Source organism: Crotalus tigris, unplaced genomic scaffold, assembly GCF_016545835.1.
Source record: "Crotalus tigris isolate CLP2741 ecotype Arizona unplaced genomic scaffold, ASM1654583v1 scf7180000017666.379230911805:20528666, whole genome shotgun sequence".
NCBI classification, from domain to species: domain Eukaryota; kingdom Metazoa; phylum Chordata; class Lepidosauria; order Squamata; family Viperidae; genus Crotalus; species Crotalus tigris.
The window spans coordinates 14816134-14835267 of record NW_024096552.1 but is presented as its reverse complement, the minus strand read 5'-3'; the positions used below and the strand labels follow the sequence as shown (position 1 = coordinate 14835267).

Sequence of the window (19134 nt, the reverse complement as noted above, 5' to 3'; positions counted from 1 at the left end):
GTCCTGAAAAACATTTCATAATCACGAATCGCAAAGAAGGGAGGGAACAAAAGTAATGAATGGAAACTTATGAAAGAGAGATTCAACCTAGAACTAAGAAGAAATCTCCTGATGGTGAGAACAATTAATCACTGGAATGGCTTGCCTTCAGAAATTATGGATGCTCCAAAACTGGAGGTCTTTAAGAAGAGACTGGACAGCTATTGTTCGGAATGTTATAGGATCTCCTGCATGGCCAAGGGGTTTGACTATTGTATATTTCAAGGAATCTTCCAGAATAAAAAAAAATATTGAGAATGGTTGTTTTATATCATTGCCATCTATTTTGCTAAGGCACCAAAGTAGTTGCTGTTTTTTACAAGTATATTTTTATTTTTACTTTGTCAATTATATCCTGGGTACAATACCCTACATAGCAGCATCCAGATTTTTTTAAATAGCTTTTGGAGATAGAACTATATAAGAAAATCTTTATTATCTAGCACATTTTTCCTGGATTATTTTCTAAGAGGGTTTTTAAAGTGAATTTCTATATTCATCTATTTGTGATATTTGGATGCCAACTATCAATAGAGTAACTACATTCTACATTGTTCTCTTACTTGGCTCCTTCAAGCAAGAATCCTAAACAAAACACGAACACTCAACCTATGACTCATGTAGAAATTGAAATATCAGGATGGTCTTAAAGGGCAGCCCAATACAGTATAGAACAAATTATAATAATCTGAGTAAGGTATGACTAAGTTTGTCATTTAGTCAGTGACTAAATGTTGTAGGTATACAACTGATATGCAGGCAAAGCTGGACATAGGCCTTTCCAGTCATAGACTCTGCCTGCTCTTCTAGCTCCTCCCTCAAGAAAGCTATAACCTAATCAAAATACATTTTTATATAACCAAATCCCAACCTCTCACCCCTGACCTTATTTTATTATTTGGTGAAAAGTCCCCCCCCCCAATGCCTAGAGAAGCTTCTTTCCTGATTTTGTTGCCCTCATAGGTCTGGAGATGCAAGCCTACTGAATCTCTGCATCAACCATGCAGTGAAGTGCTTGAATTTGTATGAGTGGTGATAGTCAGATGAAAGAGGACTTCACCTCTAAAAATCTAGCAGGGCACTGAGATCAACTATGAGGGTGAATCTGTGAGTTACTGGAAGGAAGGAAGGAAGGAAGGAAGGAAGGAAGGAAGGAAGGAAGGAAGGAAGGAAGGAAGGAAGGAAGGAAGGAAGGAATTAAAATTTAAATAATAGAAGAAAAAGTTAATTAAAAAAAAAATAATTAAAAGTTTGATTAGTTTAAATAGTTAAAGTAGCATCCTAATTGTTGATTTAGGAAGGAATATCATTATCACTATTCCTTCTACAATATTTCTCGCTCTATCTTGACTTTGTAATGAATAGTTCTCATACCATTTTTCACTGAAAGTTTCATCACTGTTCTAGCTTAGAACAGGAAGAAAAATTATAGATACCTTAAGAATTTAGCTGTTAAAGCAATACTGCTAAAAACTCACTGCACTAACCCATGTAATTTGGCAGAGCTCATGTCCTTAAACATGACATACTAGAAACTTATTTCCCAGCTTTTTTAAACAACCCTTTTCTCCAATGTAAATATCTGTTTATATAATTATTTTTATTAGAGAATTGAACAATTATATTAGGATAGATGAAAAAATCCTATGCTGAACTTGCATCTTACTTCTCTAGATTGAATAGCAGCTTTCTATCCAACCTTAAATATCAGGAGCAAAAAAAAAAAAAAAAGAATAGTTAAGTAACTATTCTTCTATTTTTGCTTAATTTTTCTTTTCTAAAACAGCTGAAAAGAGGCTACAGAGAAATTTCCTTTCTAACTGCCCTACATCCAATGTTTTGCTTCCTTTCAAGCGCTTAAGAAAATAGCTTTATTTTCAAGCACATAGAAAAATGTTTTTTTTCATTGTATACAAAAATATTTTTTAGATCAGATAGTTAGAGCCAGTATGATTAAGGCACAAGCTAGAAACCTGAGTCCTAGTCCCATTTTAGGAATGCAAGGTGGCTAGGTCACTTCGGCTGAGTTATTCTCTCTCAGCCCAACTCACCTCACAGGATTGTTGGAGTGGGGAAACAGGAAAATGAAGGAATATTAGATATGTCCATCATCTTGATTTATTTATCAAAATAATAAAGCCAGGCTAAAAAAATTATAAAAATCTAAATCTAAAAGTATGAGTCTTAGTCCCATCTCATTTAGGAGTGCCTATCTCCAGTGGATTTCAGAACATATTTGCATCTGATAAACTATTGTACAGCTGCCAGGTTAAATGGCTCTGCTAGAAGCTTGATGACCTCTAGTGGTACTCCACAAAAATAAAATATAAAATCAAACGTTTATTCCCAACTAAATCATATTTTTTCTTAGAAATAAATTGAAATAGGACATTTAAACATTATGAATACCACTACAGTGCCTTTCCCCTAGAAAAGATGCATTATTATGAATCAACTAATTTAACTTACATTTCCTGCATAATAGCCCTTTTAAGAAGAGTTATTTTCGTCTTCCTTGCTATATCATATTCAGTTCACTACTTTACTACAATCTGATAGAAAGTTCACTGCCTTAAGTAGTTTAATAATGTTCCTTAATTTCCTTTTAAAAGGTCTACTCAAGATCAAAGAAGAATGTTCATACTAATTTAGAAGGCACAATGGGGAAAAAATTGCAAGACCAAACCAATAATTGTGACATTAGCAAATATTCTATCTGCAGATAGAATTCTTTCACATGGATTGTTTTTATTGGTAAAATAACTGATTTCCCTGAACTAAAAGCCAAAATGTAATCAAAATATTTTATCCCAAGCAGAAAACTATGGTTAAGTTATTCATGTCATAATTATTATTATAGCTAGGTCATAAATACCATAATTATTACATTTAGGCAAACAGAATCTTGAGGGAATGACCATCCATTTTTTTGATGCTGACTCTATGGTATTCCTTAAAGATAAGAAACAAATGAATTGATAAAGAGCCTATAATAACCAATCCCATAAAAACATGTGTTAACCTTTTGTAAATGTTTTCCACATTTTTGTTTAATAATAGATTTCTATTTGTATAACTTAGGAAAAGGCTAAACTGTAAAAAGTAATGATTTTTTCCTCAAAACTTTAAAAGTCAAAGTAGCAAAAAACAGAAGAAATGGGAACCATGAAAATGGTTTATAAAATCTAAAGGATGTGCCAAACATGAGAAAAAAAGAAGAAATTTACAAAATATTATTCATTTAATTGGATGATCTTACTTCCTATAGTGGTTCAGATAAAAGAAATATTTATGGAAAGGAGGATACAAATGTGGCCAGAAAAATAACTGAAGTACAAAACATATGTTTGCAGTTTTATGTATAATCTTATGTACTTTTCTCATAAGAAGGTAGTTAGTTTCTAAAGTATGCTAGTCTATACTAAGGTAGTCTGAATTCTTATTTTTTGTAAGGAATATTTTTTGAAATTTAATGGGGGTATAGCAATAGAGATCTTTTTTTAAAAAAAAAACAGACAACTGTTTAATCCAATCAGCCTTCCTAGAATCTGTTTAATGAAATCTCTTGAATCAAGACTCTTTTTCTTTAGTGTGCACAGAAAAAAAGCAACAAAGCATCTTTAATATTTACTCCACTTTGCTGAATAAAATGGATTTTCTTTGTTTTTTTCTGTTCTTCTGTTTGCATGCCGGTAGAGATTGCCTGGACTTTCCTACAGTCTCTAAAAGCATGGGGAACCATGTTCACCACTCACCATGTTCTGTATTTGGTTTTTTTCTCAATACTTTCTCTTTTTACTATTATCTTTCTCAATTTAATCTACACATTGGCATAGATATATTAATATTATTCCTGCTCTCATATATATTGCCTCTATTTTAAAAAGATTAAATACCTTAAAGTCCCTTTTCTGAAAATTCACATCTTCAAGTGAAAGCATCAAATGCCCTAGATATATATATTTAAGCACCTTTACTATACACACACACACACACACACACACACACACACACACACATATATAGGAGGGCTGAGTTTAATATTCATGTTTTCTTTATTAGGAAACAGATCTGTAAATAGGCACATCAAGAAAATGAAAAACTATTAAAAATGAAGAGCAGGTGCTACATATTAAGAAATGTGTGACAAATAAACAGCTTGTATAGCATTGACAAATATGGGTTTACCAGATAAAAATCATTATACTAAGAAGACCTGAACTACAGATCATCATGTAATGAGTCAGAACATTATCTTACACTTTGGAAGTTGTTCTAAGCATAAGTTGATCACACTTTCTACCTCCACATAGCTTGTACCCTACATACTTTTCACAACTTTATAGAAATGAAATGCATATATTTTCTAAATGTCAATTATATTTTAAATTTGCTTAAAACATTCAGAATATTTTAGCTTACAAAAAGGTTTAACACTGTTGTGAAACGTGTTATTTGACTAGATTATCTCTAATAGACATATACACATGATATTAAAGCAACTAATTCATAATCTTTTGTATCATGATATGCCATTGCATCTTCTATATTCAAAGCAATGCTCTCAAAACAACGTAGACATATTCCTGAAAATTGAATATAACAATTCCTTTATCTGATGAAAGAGACTTTATAAATGAGTTAGTCTTTAATGTGCTACCATATTTTAATTTTCAGATTTAGATAAAATTGATTGTAAATAATACTCAGTTGGCCCAGTATTCTTAAGAGAAATAAAATACTACTTCAGACAAAAATACTTCTCATAGAAATGTTTTTTCATGTCCTCTGAATGCTCTGAAGGACAAACAGTGACAAAGTATGATCAGGCTTAACGGAAAGATCAACTCAAAATGATATTTGCTCTTCAAACCAAGAGGTTCTACATTCAGTTTCACTAGCTAATTTTTATCACTCTTTCCCCTCCTTTAAAAATACTCTTACAAATATCCAAAACATACCTCAAAGCGTTCTCCTACTAAACTTCATATCCCTGTGTATTACTGAAAATTCCTTCCTTCAACGTAAAGGAATTTTTATGGTTTATGAAACCTATGTATTTATCTTATTAACTCACCCTCTTTATTGTTTCAGTTATATCATGCTTTATCTTTGGATAAATCTAAGATAAAAGTGGAATTTACTAATAGTTTTTTTTTTGAATAATACATTATTTGCAGTAGATCAACAGGAATTACCACCTCCTATTTTTTTTTATAAGCTGATAAGACAAAGCAAATCTACAGTAACTATGGGCTGATTTTTGTAAGAAAAAGATATGAACTGACTTTGATTTTGTAACTAGACATGTACTTTGAGATACCTATTTCTTTTTGTAAAGTCTTTCGCACTTAGTTATTAATGTTAACAATCTTAATGTTGACATAGAGTTTTAGTAAAAAGCAAAGCAAGATATAACATATAGTATGTGGCTTAATGGTAAAAATCACATAATGAAAATGAAAGCACCTTCCTCCCCTGTAATTTGGACTCTTAAAGATATAGTAAGTTTGAAATCAAACAAGTTATTTCTTCTAAAAGATGAGTGTCAGGCTTCTGATAGCAAACATAAAAACTGGAAGCAAGTGTAGGTAGACTTTCAAAGATAGAAAATTAACAAAGTCTTCCTGAGAGAATTCCAGTAACAGCTATATAAACCCTATGAATAGTGAACTCAACATTTACATTCTTACACCTTTTTTAATAGGAAGAAATGGATTCCACCTTTCTCTAGTTACAGTAAAAAATAAAATAAAATTATTTTTTAAACCAACAAGACAAAACAAAACATAACATGCATACACCCACAGTGTGTGCTCCTCCTTTTTTTACAGCAATTTTGTAACAGTAATCTATTATTTACATTTCCCCCTTATTCTTCTTTAGATATATTTGTCCTTGTTGTCCCATTGTTTCTTGTTTGCATTTTTCTTCCTTCATACTATACTTCATACTCAAAATAATACATATTATTATTACTATACATTATTATACACACATTTTCCACTTTTGACCTTTCCACATTTATTCTCCTCTATTATTTCTAGTCTCCAACCAATTGTACCACTTATTCCTTATTAAATAGTACTCTGTCTTCCTTTTCTTTTATCTCTTTTGTTAATTTATTCATCTCAGCACAGTCCAGGATTTTCCTTATCACTTCTTCCTCTGATGGTATATTCTCATTTTTCCAGAACTGTGCATATGCTATTCTTGCTGCTGTTATTATATGTAGAATTAAATACCAATTTTCTTTACTATATTTTCTGTTTAAAATACCCAGCAAAAAAATCTCTGGTTTCCAGTCTACGGGTTGGTCTATTATTTCTTTGATCCATCTTCTTATTTTAGTCCAGTATTTTTTCGCAACTGGGCATGTCCACCATAAATGATAATATGTTCCATGTACTTTTTTACATTTCCAACATGTTGGCGAATTGTTCTAGAACATCTTGGCAAGCTTTGCTGGTGGAAGATACCATCTGTAAAACATCTTCAACTGGTTTTCCTTGAATGCCGCTGACATAGGCAATTTTATATTTATTTCCCATATTTTTTCCCATTTCTCCAATTCTATATTATATCCGAAATTTTTTGCCCATCTAATAATTGCGTCTTTGACAACCTCGTCTTCCATTTTATATCTCACTAGGTATTTATATAACTTGCTAATTAATTTTACTTCTGTTCCATGTATAATTTTATCCAATTCTTGCGGCTCTTTTTGTATGCTATCGGAGTTTGTTGGTGTGTGTGTCTGTCTTGAGGGTGGTCTGTGTTTCAGCTCTCCAGACGGCAAGTCCACCCCGCACTTTGGGACAAATCCAAACAACTTGCCGTCTGGAGAGCCGAAACACAGACCACCCTCAAGACAGACACACACACCAACAAACTCCAAAGACTACAAGAATGCCAGAAACAAACCCCTCCTCCCTCACAGCCACACATGAAACAAACAGTGCATAACATCTCAGATAGGATCCTCACCAAAGCCGAAACCAATGTCCTTTCCAAAGGATTCAACTTTGCAGTCGCTCCCAAACACATCCCCACTGAAACCATTATATGTGGAGTTGAAACCAGCCTGACCAAAATCAACCCCGACGACGCTAATAGAATCAGACTCGAAATCACCAACATCCTCTGCACCAGCAGCCACCCAAAAGCAACTTATCCAAAGAGGAACAGACAGCACTATGTAACCTGAAAGAAGACACCAGCATAATAATCCTACCAGCAGACAAGGGCAATGCCACAGTGGTTATGAACACATCTGACTACCAAACCAAATTAACCAACCTACTCCAAGACTCCACATACAAACCCCTAAATACAGATCCCACCACCTACCTGGAAAAAAACACCAGATCCAAAATAAAAGCCTCCCCCATTAGCGAAGAGATCCAGCAAAGAATCATTCCCAGAGAGAAATCATCCAGATGCCCCAAACTCTATGGTCTCCCCAAGATACACAAAGAAGGAACCCCACTCAGACCCATAGTCAGCTCTATAGGCTCACCTCTACAAAACCTAGCCAAATTTCTCGCCAAACAACTACAGCCCTATGCAGAATCCATCACCTCATACGTAAAAAACTCATTCCAGTTTATAGAGATCATAAAGAAACAAAACTTACAGCCCAGCGACCTACTCGTGAGCTTCGATGTCATATCCCTCTTCACCCAAGTGCCTATCAAAGAAGCCTTGACAGCTATCCAAAACAAATATAATCCCCCCAAACACATCTTAGATCTGACCAATTACTGCCTATCCAACACATACTTCATCTATAACGGACAAAAATACAAACAAACAGAAGGAGCACCCATGGGATCACCCCTCTCACCTGTCATTGCAAACCTCTACATGGAACACTTTGAAACCCAAGCTCTAGAAAAATCGGATCACAAACCCACACTCTGGCTCAGATACGTAGACGACACCTTCATAATCTGGCCACATGGGACAGAAAAACTGGACAACTTCCTCACACACCTCAACAGCCTACACCCCAAAATACAGTTCACCATGGAAACAGAAACTAACAACCAACTTCCCTTCCTGGATGTCTTAGTCTACAAGAAATCCAATGGCTTCCTAGGACACACCATCTACCCGAAGAAAACACACACAAACTGTTATCTGCACGCTCTCTCACACCGCCACCCAGCACAGATCAATTCCGTAGCCAAGACACTCATCTCCAGAACAAAACGCTTAGCTGACGAACAACACCTAAAAACCGAACTACACACTCTCACCAATGTAATAACATCCAATGGATTCCAAAGAAATAAGATTACAAACCTAATCCAAAAAGAAACCCCCACTAAAATCCAAGACAGAGAACAAGAAAACGGCAAAGCCCTCCTCCCATACATAAAAGGCACCACAGACAGAATCAGCAAGATCCTCCATAAACACAACATCAAAACAGCATTCTGCACAAACAGAAAAATATCCACCATCCTAAGAAACCCCAAAGATAAAATTGAGGTAGAAAATCAAGGAGTATATGAAATCCCATGCACTGCTTGTCCCAACACATACATCGGACAAACCAACAGAAGAATAAGTGCACGCATTGAAGAACATAAGAACTCAGTCAAAAAAGAGGAACCAACATCTTCCCTAGTCCAACACCTTAAAGCCACAGGACATGAAATTGACTTTAAAAATACCAGAACTATCGCCCAAACTGAACATTTTAATAACAGAATAATCAGAGAAGCCATTGAGATAGAAAAATGCCCATACAGCATGAACAAACGAGATGATACCTCCCGCCTACCAGCCATTTGGAAACCCGCCCTTATTGACAAATGACTCCCTAACACAAAAAATGACACCAGACCCACACTCACAAAAACCACACAGGATGTCACCGCCACACATCCACGCAAAAAGCAAACTCAAAGCCATACCGATGATGAGGCACGATCACAAACCAGAAGCCAGACCACAGCTGCATCATTAGCCACTTTAAACCCCTCCAATCCATACATGAAGCAAACTGATACCCACCATGAAGATGAGGCATGACCACGAACGCGAAGCCAAAAAATAGCAAGGCAATCCATCATCTTAAATCCCCCTGCAACTCAGACTAACTTGAGCACAACAAAGCCCCCACTCAAACAGAACACTCCCCCATCCAATCAGAGCACAGCCAACCCCCCATCCAATCAGAGCACAGCCAACCCCCCATCCAATCAGAGCACAGCCAAGCCCCTAACCAATCAGAACACACCTCCACCCAATCAGAACACAGCCAAGTTCCCACCCAATCAGTTCATACTCTCACTGGCAGTTAAAAGGAAGAAACAGCTAAGACCACACATTGCTCCTCGAAGCACGAAGCTGAAAACACCAGCCTGAAGATGACGAATGGGATTTCGTTGAAACGTCGCCAAGACACTTCCAATTTTATGCGGGAGAAAACCCGAATAACCAAAGACCTACATACAAACACCTGAGAAAACCTCAGAAAACACACACACACACACACACACACACACATATATGGTACAAATAAAATACGAACACCAGGAGAGTATAAATATAAAAATATACTTTACTAAAAGCTGCCAAGCTTTCGTTTGGAAACTCCAAACATCATCATCCAAATATATATATATATATAGAGAGAGAGAGGGGGGGGGGGTTAATCTGATGTAGCAATTAAAGAATTAGGCTAGAAACAGCAGACAATGAATTCTAGTCCTGCCTTATTGTTAATCTGATAAATGGCTTGCATACTTCAAGTACGTAAGAGGTAGTTTACACTATCTCTTTCGTTGCAGTGTAAACAGATCAAAAGCTTTAAAAAAAATCAGCCAAATTTGTACTCTGTGTGACCTCTGCGCTCAACTGACTCAATGTTCAGTGACGAGGTTTCAAATTGAAAATTCTTGCAAAAAATTGTGCAAGAATTTACAGATTTCATCTTAGGGGAAGATCTTAACCTTTTATTTCTGGTGAAAGAAAGAAGACCGAACTATTAATCAGTAACATTTCTTTATAATGTTGTCTTGAATACAGTGCACTTTCTATTACAAATGACTCAACTGATGGAAAGAGAAAATATGCATCACTAACCAGTCCTGCAACAGAAGCAGTAAACCACAACCTCAGAGCTTATATGCACAGGAATGTGTAGAACTCATCACAAAAAGCAGCAATCAATTATCCAGGACATATAATTATGTGCACTTAACCAGAGAAACCCACAATGATAAGTAATGTCATGCATTTTTCCATATTCATAGAAATGTTCAGATAGACCAGAAAAAAAACCCAGACATAGAGAAAAATGAGCAGCGATTGGCTGCAGAGACAATTCAAATGTAAATCATAAAAACTTGAAATAAGCAGAAACACTATTCTGCCTCTAGAAAAATCTATAATATATATGATGGTCCTATTATATTTACCCTGAACAAATTCCAGTTCCAGGGAACTTATTTCCAGAGGCGTATTTCAAAGATTGCAACTGGTACACAAGCTTTACTTTAATTCTGTTTTGTTTACAAATCTTTGTAAATTTAAACAAAATAAATTTTAATAACAATCCATTTAAGCAAATTGGTTTATTTCCTCTTCTCAAAAGCAGATATTCTACTGCCAATGAATCAACAACCTTTACACAAGTATTGCCTCAGAAAATAAATAAAAACAGATTTGATCACATAAACATGAGGTTTGTACTGTATATCAAAATAGTTCTTGGGAAGAAACCCTTGATATTTGAGTTAATGGGTCAGTAATTCCTAGACATACCATATGCCAAAAACACAGAATCTGAAGAACTACCAAGACCTTGTTCAAATAATTGTTTAAGACTATGATGAGCTCTAGAATACCACCTAGTATTTATTCTACTCCATAATGGCCCCAGATTTCTAAGGGTCTGGAGTGATGTCAATATCAACTATGACCCTAATTGTGACAGCTCTAGGTCACCCAAAATGATTCAGAGGGCCACATACAGCCTGTAAACTAGGACTTTATTGGTATAAACAATAATGTGAAAAAAAAGTTAGCTAGGCTGAGCTAGATAGACTATTATTGTAATTGGCCGGATTTGATTTGGAATTTACTGTTAACTTCTGTTTATAATTAGATAATCTTTCACTGGGAAAATATTATAGAGCAGGCATGTCAAACCCGTGACATCATGTGACTTCGCGCGACGTATGACAACTTTTTCCCTATTGCAGGCAATGGTGTGGGCGCGGTTTTGTCATGATGCATCCAGCCCACGGGATGGCAGTTTGACATGCCTGTTATAAAGGATGAGTCATAAACCAAAGTGCAACACAGCTGAATGAGAAGTTAAATAATGGGCATTCACCTGCATAAACCAGTGAGAAATGAGTAGAATATGCCTTTGAACAGGCATTCTGATCATACTAAGGTGCCCCTTTTCTAAAATCAAAGATATGTGAAATATTTAGAATGTTCATAGATATCCTGCTGCAAAAATCTCCAGAAAAATAACAGATAGCTTTAGTCCATCCTTACACTTTCCAAAAGTAACAGCTTAGAAAAAGTGAATGAAATAAGGGAAATAGTCAAGAATGTGGACTGAATGTGAACATTGTCCTCTATGCTACATCGTATTATCACTAAAACAAAACACATTAGAATGCTAATATGAAGAAAAAAGAATACTTACGATAAAGCCAAGTTTTTTGTAATCACGTGTATACATGGATTTACGCTTCTCAACATTACCACTATTGCTAGTGGGTTCAGATTCTACATCAAAAGCAATTCTTCGTAGTTCAAATATGATGTCCCTCTGGGCCTGATGGGTTTTTAAAGAGATATTTAAATTAAAATCTTGAAAATAATAATCTTTCAAAGCATGTAATTTTGGATAAAAGTAACATCAGCAGTTTTCCTTAATGCAATGAAGTCCCATTCGTCATCTTTAGGCTGGTGTTTTCAGCTTCGTGCTTCGAGCAGCAATTGCTGCTCGAAGCACGAAGCTGAAAACACCAGCCTGAAGATAACGAATGGGACTTCGTCGAAATGTCGCCAAGACACTTCCAATTTTACGCGGGAGAAAACCCGAACAACCAAAGACTACATACATAAATATATACATATATATATATATATATATATATATATATATATATATATATATATATATATATATATATATATATAATATATCATATTATATATATATATATATATATTATACATATTTAAGTCATGAAAACTAAATATTTCTGATTAGAGATGGAGTAGGCATGGCAAACAGTTATATTTTTTTGGGGGGGGGAGGAAGGATTATAAAATTTGAAAGAACCAAAATGGGGCAAATGACACACGCACATAGTGTAATTTATGTTCTTATATCAGATATTATTACACAATTGGCACAAATTAAATAATTGCACAATGCACATGCCATTTTGCATTATTTTAGATATAATATATCACCTAGGTATTCATAACATGTATTTTTCTGCTTGCTTTTAAAAACAGTCAATCCAATCCTGATGATTCCTTCAAACTGTGATCATCTTACCAGTGACCATTTTGAATGATAGAAATTCAAAATATCTTGTTCAGAATACCAGAATAGGGAAGCTTTACTATAATGCTCATCAACTGTATACATGTTATAGAAACACTATATACTTAAGCCAGGGGATCCTTTTTAATTTGATGTAGTTTTCCAGAGAGTGACAGGAATTTGCCATATTTTTAAATTGGAAAGCAAACCAGGAAAATTGCCTGATTTTGTAAATAGCTAAAAGAGTTTTAAAAGGTAAAATGGGTGTCTTAAGCTTCTGTAACACATATAGCATCTCTTGCTGCATGAATTCCCTTTTTGTTAAGGCGTCTTTCCACTCTGCATTCACAAGTAGGTATAAGAAGGTCGGGAAAGTAGATTTATTGCAAAGAATTAGGAAGCCAATGTTAGTTGTTTGTCTAAACAAGAATCCTGTCCAATAAACACATGTCCCAATGTTTAAATTTGGGGCCTTTTCTCAAAGATAGTTGGGAGCGTATACAGTCTGTGCAGATTTTCTGAACATTCCCAGCTCTGGATAGCCTTTTCAATAAATCAAATATTCCAAATTTCCCCTCTTGTACTAAGAGCTAAGCATCTTCTGAAAGGTGAGGAGGAGATGAAAATGAAAGAAAGTAATGGTGTCTTCTTCTTTTTCCACCATGCTTCTGCTGCAATACAAGAAAATCTCTAGGGTCTTCTACTGAATGAGTTTGCTCTGCATTTCACAAGACAGTTTTTCATATCGATCAGTTGTTAGTTGTGAAGTCGTGTCCGACCAATCGCGATCCCATGGACAATGTTCCTCCAGGTCTTCCTGTCCTCTACCATCTTCTGGAGTCCATTTAAGCTCATGCCTACTGCTTCAGTGACTCCATCCAGCGACCTCATTCTCTCTCATCCCATTCTTCTATTGCCCTCAATCTTTCCCAGCATTAGGCCCTTCTCCAGTGAGTCCTTCCTTCTCATTAGGTGGCCAAAGTACTTGAGTTTCAACTTCAGGATCTGGCCTTCTAAAGAGCAGTCAGGGTTGATCTCTTCCAGGTCTGACCGGTTTGCTCGCCTTGCAGTCCAGGGGACTCGCAGGAGTCTCAATTCTCAAGGCCTCAATTCTTTTGCGCTCAGCCTTTCTTATGGTCCAACTTTCACAGCCATACATTGCAACTGGGAAAACCATGGCCTTGACTATACGTACTTTTGTTGGCAGGGTGATGTCTTTGCTTTTTAGTATGCTGTCTAGATTTGCCATAGCTTTCCTCCCCAGGAGCAAGCATCTTTTAATTTCTTGGCTGCAGTCCCTATCTATGGTGATCTTGGAGCCCAGGAAAATAAAATCCATCACTACCTCCATTTCTTGCCCATCTATTTGCCAGAAATTGAGAGGGCCGGGTGCCATGATCTTGGTTTTCAAGCCAACTTTTGCACTCTCCTTCTTCACCTGAATCAAAAGGCTCTTTAGCTTCTCTTCACTTTCTGCCATTAGAGTGGTATCATCTGCATATCTTAGGTTGTTGTTTTTCTCCCGGCAATCTTAATTCCAACTTTTGATTCATCTAGCCCTGCCGTTCTCATGGTGTGCTCTGCATATAAGTTAAATAGGCAGGGTGACAGAATACAGCCTTGCCGGACTCCTTTCCCAATTTTGAACCAATCAGTGGTTCCATATCCAGTTCTCACTGTTGCTTCTTGACCTGCATATAGGTTTCTCAAGAGACAAATATGATGGTCTGGTACTCCCATCTCTTTAAGAACTTTCCACAATTGGTTGTGATCTACACAATCGAAGGCTTTAGCATAGTCAATGAAGCAGAAGTAGATGTTTACTATTTTATTACCTTTCATAATGTAATGTTTACCTTACATTACCTTTCTTTAGAATTGGAATGTAAACTTACCTTTTCCAATCCTGTGGCCACTGTTGAGTTTTCCAAAAGTGTAGCACTTTTACTGCATCGTCTTTTAAGATTTTGAATAGCTCAGCTGGAATACTAACTTTGTTATTGCTCAGCTTTCCTAAGGCCCACTTACTTCCCATTTCTAGGATGTCTGGTCAGTGACCACCCCATCGTGGTTATCAGGGATGCTAAGCTCGTTCTTTGTATAGTTCTTCTGTGTAATTTTGCCATCTCTTCTTAATCTCTTCTGCCTCTGTTAGGCCCCTGCCATTTTGGTCCTTTATCATGCCCATCTTTGCATGAAATGTTCCCTTCATATCTTCAATTTTCTTGAAGAGATCTCTAGTTCTCCCTATTCTATTGTTTTCTTCTATTTCTTTGCACTGTTCATTTAAGAAGGCATTCTTATCTCTTCCAGCTATACTCTAGAATTCTGCATTCAGTTGGGTGTATCTTTCTCTTTCTCCCTTGCCTTTCGCTTGTCTTCTTTCTTCAGCTATTTGCAAAGCTTCCTCAGACAGCCATTTTGCTTTCTTGCATTTCTTTTTCTTTGGGATGGTTTTAGTTGCTACCTCTTCTACAATGTTGCGAATCTCTGTCCATAGTTCTTCAGGCACTCTGTCTATCAGATCTAATTCCTTAAATCTATTTGTCATCTCTACAGTATATTAATCAGGGATATGATTTAGTTCATATATGAATGGCCTAGTGTTTTTTCCCTACTTTCTTCAATTTAAGCCTAAATTTTGCAACAAGAAACTCATGATCTGAGCCACAGCCAGCTCCTGGTCTTGTTTTTACTGACTTATAGAGTTTCTCCATCTTTGGCTGCAGAGCACATGGTCAATCTGATTTTGGGGTGACTGTCTAGTGATGTCCATGTGTAGAACCGTCTCTTGGGTTGTTGGAAAAGAGTGTTTGCTATGACTATCGTATTCTCTTGACAAAATTCTATCAGCCTGTGCCCTGCTTCATTTTGTACTCCAAGGTCAAACTTGCCTGTTATTCCAGTTATCTTTTGGCTTCCTACTTTACATTCCAATCCCCCATGATAATAAGGGCATCATTTTTTGGTATTGATTCTATAAGGTGCTGTAGGGCTTCACAGAACCGGTCAATTTCATCCTGTTCAGCACCAATGGTTGGAGCACAGACTTGTGCTACTGTGATATTGAATGATTTGCCTTGGATTTGCTTTGAGATTATTCTGTTGTTTTGGGGATTGTATCCTAGTATTGCTTTTCCTACTCTTTATTGACTATGAAGGCTACTCCATTTCTTCTGAGGGATTTTTGCCTGCAGTAGTATATTTGATGGTCCTCTAAGTTAAATTCACCCATTCCTGTCCATTTTAGTTCGCTGATTCCTAAGATGTCGATGTTCAGTCTTGTCATCTCTTGTTTGACCAAGTCCAATTTGCCTTGATTCATGGATCTTACATTCCAGGTTCCTATGGAGAAAAGATCTTTACAGCATCGGACTTTCCTTTCACCACCAGATGCATCCACAGCTGAGCATCCTTTCGGCTTTGGCTCAGTCGCTTCACTCTTTCTGGCGCTACTAGTACTAGCCCTCTGCTCTTTCCCAGTAGCATATTGGACACCTTCTGACCTGAGGGGCTCATCTTCCAGCGTCATATCTTTTTGCCTTTTGGTACTGTCCATGGGGTTTTTGTGGCAGAGATACTGGAGTGGGTTGCCATTTCCTTCTCCAGGATCACATTTTGTCAGTACTCTCTACTATGACCTATCTATCTTGGGTGACCCTGTATGGCATAGCTCATAGGTTCATTGAATTACACAAGCCCCTTTGCCACGACAAGGCAGTAATCCATAAAGGAGATCGATCAATTAATTCTCTTCAATTCCAGCCCGCATGGTCAATTAATAATTAAATTCACCCAAATACTATTGTATAGAGGTTTTACACTATTGTAAGTGAAAGATCTTGCAAACAACAACAACCTATTTGACTAGTACATTGAATTTAGTCCTCAGAAGATAGAATTAGCACAGATGACCCATTTTGTAGCTTCCCTCAATCTTTTGATGAACTATAAATCCTACACAGTCTGTAGGAAAGTCCAGTCTTAGATTTGTAATTCACACTAAGCAAGGAAGAAAATAAGACTGCCAAGATTCTCATCATATTTGTCAGTTATCAAAAGGACGTTTGGCATTGGAAAGTTTTGCTGGAGCAGCAACAATTGCAGTATCTTGAGCCAAGAGTACTACCAAAGCTACTGATAAAGTCTGGTCCTTACTAGATGGTTCATCATTTGATAAGCTGGTCCATCTAGGCACAACTTGATTCTGAATCTACAATAAAGAATTGACAATTTGATTCATGATCAATTAAGACTAGAACTCTTTTCCACATCTTTTTGAATCAAAAACCATTTTACTGATTGTTTACGACATCAGTTTCTTGCTTATAAAATAGCTGAAAATCAACAGTTTTAGTCTCATCAGCTTAAAGAACACCATTTAAAATAGTCCTGACAAAAGCCTTCAATATAAACATGTAAAAGAAAAGCCACAATTGTTAACAATTCTGCTCCAAGGATGATATGACAGCCACAAATTCCCAAAGACTGTCCACTTTGCAGCATAGCAAGACAGTTTGTTTACCTGATCTTGAGGGTCCATTTTTGTCATCATTCTATCTTCTAGTAAGTTAAAGGTGAGTACTTGCAAAACATAAAGTTGATGTGCCATTTCATTATTAATGGCCCTTTGAGCTCTAATAACATACTGAAAATAAAAGCAAGAGCAAAAGAATCAAGAGTGGTTTCATTTAATGTATTTTATCAGCAACATTCTATCCAGCTTTATTGACTGTGGAAACAAAAAACAACATAAATATTAAAGATGCAATCAGGCTGATATGATGAAATACAACAAAATTTGGATTGTTAGATATTTTGCTATTAATTAATTTCACTGTACTTATCTATGAATATAAGATGAAAGTTGTAAATTTCTCTTTGTTCTGTGAAAAGTGTGTCCAATTAAAATATGCTTTCAAAATGAAGAATAAATATTCATGATAAACTTTTGTTATGTGAAGACCAACACACTTCTTACGGCATTTAGTTTGTTAATAAACTGTTTTTTATCTGGTCCTTTAACATTTTCCCCTTCTTTTTATTTTTCACTCTCTCCCTTTGTAGCACAGGTCTATTTAATTTGTGACTCACTGTATCACGCATAAATCCTGCTTAAACTTAATAAAACTCCGGTTATCCTGCTTGAATAGATAATAAAAAGAAATTACCAAGTAACTGAAAGAGCAAAACATAATGTTAGTGAGCTGGATTTGGATAGGATCATAAAGCTACAATATTATCAGTGTTGCTAAACAGAGAAATATGAATTAATTCAGTTATGGTTCTGAAAGATCAAAATATTATCCATGTGTTATAAAGGTACCATGTAATTTAGAAAAATCAAAAAAGTTAAAATACTTACTTGTAAAATGATTCCCCGAAGTTGTTTCTGTGCTAAAATATTTGCCATTTCCTGATTTAAAAAAAATAACTTAGTTTAAGAACACTGTATAATCTTGCAATATAGATTTGGAAATGTATGATGTACACTTGTTGAATATATGAATAGGAAATTAGGAAAACTCATTTGTCACTAAAGGCAAAGATATCCATATATTTTGTAGGTTATATATTTCATTTGGCTCTTTAGCAGTACTGCCAGTCATTTTATTCCCTAAAAAAATATAGTATGTCAATGACTATAACTTCTTACTTTGTTTTAAAGGAAATAGGTAACTTTCTGAGTCTTTCCCGCTCTACCTCCTGAGGAAAGGGTAAAATTTTCAACAACTTTTATAAAAAAGGCAGTCCAAAAGAAAACAAATTATTCTGTATATACTTGACAGATGAAATATATCTGTTATTCAGGGTAAAGAGTTTAACTTCATTTAATATTTTCCCGTATAAAGATCAAGCTACAATTATCTCATTCATGCAGCTAACAATTTAGTTGTTTTTTTTCAATTGATGTGATTGGATGATAGCAATTCATTCTTTACTGACATCAATTAGGAAAATGTATAGCTCACCTGCCTCCTGTCATCAGGTGCTTTAAAGAAAAGTGCATTTATCACAGCAATGGTATATGTTTGAATTTCTTGATCAGCCCTGCATTGAATACAATTTCAAAACAGTAAGAATAGTATATGATATTCAATGAGAGCTACAAAAGTTCATACTCTTATGGCCACTTATTCAGACTACTGCAATGTGCTCTACACCAGGGCTTTTCAACCTTTTCACAGATTGTACCACTTTTAGGATATAGCAATATTCGAGTACCACCAGTCGCATAATGATGACGATGATGATGATGATGATGATGATGATGATAATAATAATAATAATAATAATAATAATGATGATGTTGGAAGGGATCCTGGAGGTCATCTAGTTCAACCCCTTGTTCAGGCAGGAAACCCTATACCATTTCAAACAAATGGCTGTCCAGTCTCTTCTTTAAAATTTCCAGTACTGGAACATTCACAGCTTCTGGAGGCAGGTTGTTCCACTGATTAATTGTTCTAAATGTCAGGAAATTTCTCCTTAGTTCTAGGTTGCTTCTCTCTTTGGTTAGTTTGGTTAGTTTCCATCCATTGCTTCTTGTCCTGCTTCCTTCT

General features: G+C 35.8%; 1 protein-coding gene across 2 annotated transcripts in view; it reads right to left on the bottom strand.

Moving 5' to 3' along the window:
* ELMO1 (engulfment and cell motility 1) overlaps positions 1–19134 on the bottom strand; it is a 367271-nt gene that overhangs the window by 202532 nt on the left and 145605 nt on the right. For both annotated transcript variants that reach the window (XM_039336764.1, XM_039336765.1), the window contains exons 10-13: positions 18544–18622; positions 17937–17987; positions 17097–17219; positions 11717–11848 (exon numbers count right to left, since the gene is read on the bottom strand). In XM_039336764.1, the coding sequence (XP_039192698.1) occupies positions 11717–11848; positions 17097–17219; positions 17937–17987; positions 18544–18622 (385 nt within the window). The remainder of the gene's footprint in view (positions 1–11716; positions 11849–17096; positions 17220–17936; positions 17988–18543; positions 18623–19134) is intronic.